Source organism: Berghia stephanieae, chromosome 3 (assembly GCF_034508935.2).
Source record: "Berghia stephanieae isolate SIO BIC M18660-M18661 chromosome 3, UCSD_Bste_1.3, whole genome shotgun sequence".
Classification (NCBI taxonomy): Eukaryota; Metazoa; Mollusca; class Gastropoda; order Nudibranchia; family Aeolidiidae; genus Berghia; species Berghia stephanieae.
Window position 1 is genome coordinate 17882055 of NC_088362.1, and position 7454 is coordinate 17889508.

A 7454-nucleotide genomic window follows, 5' to 3' on the forward strand; every position below is an offset into this window, starting at 1 on the left:
GTTACTTAAAATAGCATACGGTGACGTCATTTCAGCAACCAATCGGACAGATCCACATCATCACCACTTTCTCATAAGCTGTTGTAGTGTGAAGACGTAAAAATGACCTGATCAAACAACAATTTCATTTACTTTTGGCCTTGCCAGCAGTTCATTTCTTTTATGTATTTGTGATTCGAAAGTTGTAGTCTAAAATGTCATTTATATCACCCAAAACGATTGTTATCACAGCTTATCCTGGGAAACAGAGCAGTATTTCAATGCCGAAAGCTGACATCTCTGTTCTGGACCATGTCGATCCGTTCGACAGCAGTGGTCCGAAAAAACGACGGAGACTCACTCATTTAACACAGGATGAGAAATTACTTCGGAGGTAAAATATTGTAACTTAGGAGGCATTCAATATTGAAATATCCTCGATTTTTAATTTTTTTTTACGATCCAATATCTTGTGGCGGAGGAGCTTGTCAGTGTTGTTTTATGACGTGGCAGTACAATATGTTTTCTTTTGATGATGGGCGTGTCCCTTGTGATGTTTATGTTATTGCAGGCTGTTATATAATTATATTGCATTGAATGGAGCGAATCTTTTTGCTTTTTTTTTTTTAATGGTGGCACTCATTATTGAAAGATGATTTAGAAAGAAAAAAATTATCCTCACTTTCATACACTTTTGCTTGATGCTGGTTTGTGTTGGTATTTTTAATTTCAAAATTTCATTTTAAAAAAAAAATTCATAATATGAGGTTATTTGGCAAAAACCCGTGGGGTGTCACGCCAGCAAGTTTAGAATTACAAGCAAAAAATGTGAAAAATCGTTATCTGCATGATATTCATCTTTTCACATCGTTTTTGGGAAGCCTTCCGAAAGCTCTGACACCCCCATCATTCTTGTTTTTTTTTTTTTTTAAATAATGTTCTAGTAGTAGGGAGTACTAGAACATTTTAAAAAAAAGTTTCCCCCTACCAAAGCCCCAACTAGAACATAAAAAAAATATACTGGGGATGTAGGAGCTTTCGGAAGACCTCCCTCGTTTTTTATTTTCCACCTACCTACATTTTCACGAAATAACTTATATTTTCCGGGCGCTCTATCCTCGACCTAACATCTGCCTCTGAGAAAGAAGATATCAATTCATTGCTGAGAACCAAAATTTTAAACAAACTCCAATATATTACATTTACATATCTTTTAACTTTTAATCATTGTCTGATTTTTGGAATGCAAGTCAGTAAACACGAATACTAGCTCCCACCAATATAGAATGACTGCACATGCCTAAGAAAACGAGTAACCATGCTTAGCAAAAGTCATAGTACATCCATTTATTTTCCTATGTGAAATATTGTTTCATCAATATGATTATATATTATATATATATCAGTACAATTATAAAGATTGTTTACCTCAAAATATCAATGTAATAATCTAAAGAGAATGAGATGCTGAGAAATTGGTAGCTCTGATGAGAATAATGTGGTAGTGCAGCTAGGAATAAACTACTTAACTCGCCATTCATAATTATATTATATTAATTTTCTCTTTGAGATGATAATGTGCCTAAAGACTACATATTCTGTTAAGCAGCTAGACTATAAATTCAAGTCATATTTTATGTATATATAAAGAGATAAATAAGTCGGACAATATTTTACACTTTTCAGTTTTCAGAGTGCATGAATGTGTCATGTTATTTTCACTTTGACATTTCTTCTTTCATACTCACAGCAATAAGAATTCAAGCAGTTGTGAGCTAAGAATATTTGGTAGCATGACAAGAATAAAGCATATCGACAACAAACATATTTTTTAAAAATCACCTAAATTGAATTATAAAATACAATGCAATTAATGTATATAAAAAATTAAAATCCATCAAGGAAAGATCTAGCTTGGAAAATTATATTACCAAAAACCAAACTGATAGTCATATTTAATCCTCATTTCAGACTGGTTGAGGAGAATCCTGATAGTCAATGAAATATCAAATTCGCTTTGCAGGAGACGGATTTTACTATGCATTTTGTCATTTGTAAATATGTATTTATTTAAAAAATATTTTCCAGAAAACTGAAAAATCGTGTTGCTGCTCAGACTGCAAGAGACAGAAAGAAAGCTCTTATGACAGATTTAGAGGAAAAGGTTGCTCTTTTAGAAGAAGAAAACAAATTGTTGAGGAGACAAAACGATACCCTACGAGAGACTTCACAGAATCTAGTCGATGAAAACAAAGCCTTAAGAACCCGCCTATCTGTACAATCTGTACCAGAAGCGGAGACAGAATCTGATGCTTCCAGGTAAAATATTGATTTTTTAACTTCAGTTCACCATTGGTCGTCTGCATATATAACAAACAGAAAGGATTAATTATATATAATATATTTTTGTAGCTTGTCTGGTGGTAATATTTTTTAGAAAAACAAGGGGATATAAGGATGTTGTTACATTTCCTTTTTGGAAATTGAAATGGGTGACCATTCAATAGCACAAGGGCTTTTAGTATGCATACATGCAACACCAATCATAATCAATTGTAGCTTGCTGTCTTCATCCTGGAATGAACCTAATATGATTTTTTTTTTATAGTGAAGTGGAATAGGACGTTAGTTTATCACAAAGTACTTACCACCAGATCTAACAGACCCAGCTTTCCAATCACTGCTGGTTGGACTGGGAGGTCAGGAAAAATTCTCACATTCACTCAGGATCAATCTCGGCTCCTTTGCATGTGAAGCAAGTGCTCTTACAACAGAACTATCAGGATATCCCCCTTTTCCCACCTATGTAATTGAAATTGTTTGTAATAAGTATGTATTTTTAAGTATTTGAGGGGATCCCTTCTTGTCAGAGACTCGGCCCTGAGACTTGGTGAAACTTTTAGATAATTGCAAATGAGAGACAATGATAGGATATTCTTGAATCAACTTCACCTTCTCCGTTCTGATTGCAATATAACACATGTCATGTTTATCTTCAATTTAGCCAAATAATTATCATTCTTTAAACTTGCACTGATTAGATATATAAAGTTTTCGATACCATAAGCAAAATCCAAGTGGTAAAGGGGATAGAAAATGAATTAATTTTAAGACAAACGTGATCTGATGTGCATAGCTATTATAATGACAAATCCTGGTTCTGACACAGGCTCAAATATTATTTTCTTTCTTCGAAAAATGTTCTATTCGGGATCCAGTAACCATTTTATTGCTTGATGCTTAAAATTATGGGTAACATCAAGTAGCCTTTAGAGGATTTTATTTAATCAACTCACACAGGCATTAGATGCTATTATAGTCACTATCCAACTGTGGTGCTCAAGATATCTTCTTATCACAAAGATACAACATAGAAATACAAAATAATTTATTTTATGGAAGCAGAACAAACTCAAGAATATCTAACCACCATGGCATACTTAAATTAGTCGATGAATCTTATTTTTTGTTAGTAGTCAAGTGTATTTTTAATCCTGACTCTTTAATTTCATGCTCTTTTATTTCATGGGATACTTAAATTAGTTGATGAATCTTATAATTTTTGTTAGTAGTCAAATGTATATTTAATCCCGACTCTTTTATTACAGGTCCGCAGCACCTGCTATTCCTCTGCAGAAGGAACAAGCCCAGATTCTGTCTCAGCTACTGGTTCAGTACTTCACATTTGTGGTGACACTCGGGTAAGTTTAGTAATACATTAAGTGATCTCACTTGTCTAGCATCTAGACGTTGGTAAAAACTACATTTTGCCAAGAAGTGCACCACTGAATGGAAATTATATTCACTTGTCAAGGATAATGAAGAACAATTCACTATGTGATGTGATCCACTGCCTCTTTGGTATTATGTCAGGGTATAGCTGATTCCAAGGTTTGAATTTACAATGAAAATTGTTAGAATTGCAAGCCTTGAAACTGGATAATTAAACTGCATTCATCTCAATGAAGAATGTATATGTATTCAATTAAAATTTCATAATTTAGATCTTAAAATCAATTTTCAGTGCCAAGTTAACCCCAACATACCCTATTGAGACGTTGGGTCACACAGACTTAGAAAATAAATCTGGATCATCTGATAATCCTGATACGGCTCTGCTTAATTCCAGAGGACTGTTCTTATTATGAAGTGATATAGAGAATTTTGAGAAATTATTATTCCATTTCACTATTATTTGTTTTCAATTTATTGTCCATAAGTATTTTTTTTTTTTACATATTCAGGAAAACTTCCTGTTTATTTATTTTTTTTCAACTCTTATTATATTTCACATTTTCCCTCTTTTTACACAGCATGATAATGTCATCAACGTTTTCCAAAGAGTCTCAAATCTCAGCTGTAACAGCAGCTCGCAAACGAAAACAACCACATCCTCTACGCAGAGCCCTGCCCAACTCAGCACCAGCTCCACATCCAAATCCAGAAATAGTTCATCAGGAGTGGTGGGGCTCTCATCAGCGGAGTTGGAATCCCTCAACGAATTGATCCACATTGATCACGTTTACTTTAAACCACAGCCCTCTGTACAATTTAAGGAAGAGGTTGTTGATACTTCTGAAGACATTGTTCTCAAGGTGAATAACAGTGAACCAGTTGTCACACAATTTCCACAAAGTGAACTCACGGCAGCACCTCTTAGATGTAAAAGAGACTCTAGAGGAAACATTATTTCTTCCAAATCTCCATCTATGGTCGTTCCTGATCCCTCTCAATGCATTGCCAACCCAGCTAGTGCTAGCCTCAAATTCGACAGTGTTGATGATGATTTTGTCAATTCATTTTCTTATCCAGACATTGATTCTTCATTGGATTTGATCCAGAGTTTAGAATTTAGCAGTCTTTTAAATGGAAGTGGTGTAACTGACTCATGTACCTCCAGCCAAATAGAGTCATTACCTTCATCATTAGACATTAGTAACAACAGTGACTCAAATTCTCATCTTCCCACAAAACTTACTGTGAGTGACATTTCTCAGTCCGAAATGGATTCTAAAAAGTTATTTGATGAAATTTGTGACAGTTACTTTTCAATTAAAAGCTCTTTGAGCCCAGATCCAGGAAATTTTAGTGATTCTGGGTTTGGTAGTGACATTGGAGAGGCTCATTCTCCTCAATACAGTGACGGACCTCTTTTAGATGATTACCCCTGGCAAGATTCATTCACAGACTTGTTTCCTGATTTGCAATAAATTTCATTATCCCTGGTCCCTATTCCACTAAAATGTAGTATTTATTTTAAAGAAGAAAAATGTTCTAAATCTGGCATGACAGTTTTTTTGCATTGCTTGAAGCCGCAAAACATTGCAGAATATCACTGATTTGCACTGCGGCGACAAAATCTGCAATTTTTTGTTGCAAATTTTCGAGATTTTGCAAAGAAAAACAAAAATAAGGAGAAAAAAAAGGATGATTTTTGTTTTTCTTTTAATTTGATATCTTGTGTAGAACATGAAAGATCAGAGTACCTGGTAGTTTCTTTTTTACTATCTCATTTTCTTCCTTTTTACTGGCGCTTTGCAAATGTCGTGAAACCCTTAAAAACAAACAAATCCCTTTCTCTTTCATGAACTAATTATGGGTTTCTAAGAAAATAAATCGCAAACTTTTGCAAACTTTTTGCAAATTTTGCTGATTTTAGCTTGCAAAATCTAGGGTTTTTTTTTTTTTTTCAAAAAACCGCCATGTCAGCTAAATTGATGTGATATTTAGATAACAATTTTGAATTGTAATATAAGTTAAATTTATGAATTTATATTAAAATAATGTGATGAAAAAGAAAATGCTTGCCATCTAGCATTTATTGTCATGATCACTAATTCTTTTATCTTGTGAACATAGTCGTTCTTGTACAATAAAGCATGTAAAAGGGCTGCATCAAAATATTTTTGATTGGTTTGTTCTCTCCAAATTTCAGCTTTAATTTTGTGATTGAAGATTTTATGTCAGCTGGTATCCACACTTAATGAGTATTAAAATCTAATTATGTAACCTTGGATTTATCTTAAGTGGTCGAATGTGTCGTAATCTAGCAAACTCTAGCCCATGTCAACATGTACAATGGAGAGCCAAAACGAGATATCCTTTGGAATTATGCACACAATCCTGGGATGGGGGAGAAACGATAATGAGCACCAATTTTTATGGTGGGCAATTAGATCACATCAATGTTATAGAGAGGATATATACTGTCTAAAATTAATAGATAAGACATTTCACCAGAGTTAAAACCAGATCCTCATCAGACCACATCGGTTCAACCAATAAATAAAAGAATTTCACTGTAAAGGCTTGAGCTAAGACTAATAGTAATACTAGAAATATAAGACGTGACATTACGCCTATAGGATGCTATTTTAATTTTTTTGACAGAGACAACATTGTTGCCGCTCAGTCATTTTATGCACGAGTTGGGTGAGAGAATGAGTAAAGCGTCTTTTCCAAGTACTCAACTTTGTCCTGCCGACAACAGGACTTGAACTCAAACCATGGACTTACAGGACTGAAGCTGAGTGTCATGTCACAAAGCCTTGCTTACTTAAGTGTCAGTAAAGCTCAACCTCAACTTCTGCCATTTTACAATGAAATACCACAACTGTGGGCCACAGTGGCTAAATAACTTTTATACCGCAATGTATACGTATGGTATCTTGCAGATCTGCCTAGTTTTAGAATGAATTAATTCAGATGTAGCCCACAGACTTTTAGATTTAGATAAACCTAACCCAAGTTAATAGATACTGGTCTCTGTAGCATTAAGATGGTGGTAACAATTGCCTCTTTGCACACTTTTTCTCACAAGGTCCAGTGTAACAGACAACCCATTAATTGTGAGAACAGAATGGTCCGAATATTCAAAAATAGAACCCGGTCATTTTGTTTGAGACCGACTTACATTTTACAAATTGATCCTTAGGAATCAGATGTAGATTCCAAGAGCATACCATCAATGTACTTAGTTTGAGAACCTTTAAGTCTCATCCGGACACAAGCACAAAATCACACTAAGAGGAATACTGTACACTCAAATGTTTACAACTCATATCTTAAAAATGAAAAAAAAAAAATACCCTAACATGATTTACAAGGAAAAAAATATCTCCCAAAACAATACATTCAACTGTTTCCCTCCCATTCTTGGACTCCAGCCAGAGTCAGGACAAAACCAAGTACTCTCATTCCAAGATAAAGACAGAAAGCAAGCTGGAAAACAAATACCGGGGGATAGAAGACACAACAAGTGCCTCCCTGCCCAGTATGGGAGTGCTCTCTCATCACTTTGTATTTCATGAAAGTGAAAGGACATTCAGTCTTATTTCTAAAAAAGTATCAGAAATACATAGACCAACTTGCAGAGAAAGCACATACAGCAGGAGATCAGAAAGACATGAACACAGTCTACAAGATAGCCAAGAAACTTCGAGGAGACAGGTACTAACCAAGATGTACCCGGCCGT

General features: G+C 34.6%; 2 protein-coding genes across 2 annotated transcripts; both read left to right on the forward strand.

Moving 5' to 3' along the window:
• Positions 1 to 7: 7 nt before the first annotated feature.
• LOC144967263 (X-box-binding protein 1-like) lies at positions 8 to 5880 on the forward strand. The gene is made up of 4 exons (XM_078904296.1): positions 8 to 373; positions 2068 to 2298; positions 3588 to 3680; positions 4293 to 5880. The coding sequence occupies exons 1-4, from the start codon at positions 195 to 197 to the stop codon at positions 4483 to 4485; spliced, it is 696 nt and encodes a 231-aa protein (XP_078760422.1). The 5' UTR covers positions 8 to 194; the 3' UTR covers positions 4486 to 5880.
• On the forward strand, positions 4531 to 5880 carry LOC144967264 (uncharacterized). The gene has a single exon (XM_078904297.1). The coding sequence runs from the start codon at positions 4689 to 4691 to the stop codon at positions 5187 to 5189; it is 501 nt and encodes a 166-aa protein (XP_078760423.1). The 5' UTR covers positions 4531 to 4688; the 3' UTR covers positions 5190 to 5880.
• Positions 5881 to 7454: the final 1574 nt, after the last annotated feature.

Bases quoted from the DNA above. Each gene is read 5' to 3' on its own strand.
- LOC144967263 (XM_078904296.1), top strand. From the start codon at position 195: ATGTCATTTATATCACCCAAAACGATTGTTATCACAGCTTATCCTGGG. The intron at 2,299-3,587 runs GTAAAATATTGA...CTTTTATTACAG, and splicing joins ACAGAATCTGATGCTTCCAG to GTCCGCAGCACCTGCTATTC. The intron at 3,681-4,292 runs GTAAGTTTAGTA...CTTTTTACACAG, and splicing joins ACATTTGTGGTGACACTCGG to CATGATAATGTCATCAACGT.
- LOC144967264 (XM_078904297.1), top strand. From the start codon at position 4,689: ATGGTCGTTCCTGATCCCTCTCAATGCATTGCCAACCCAGCTAGTGCT.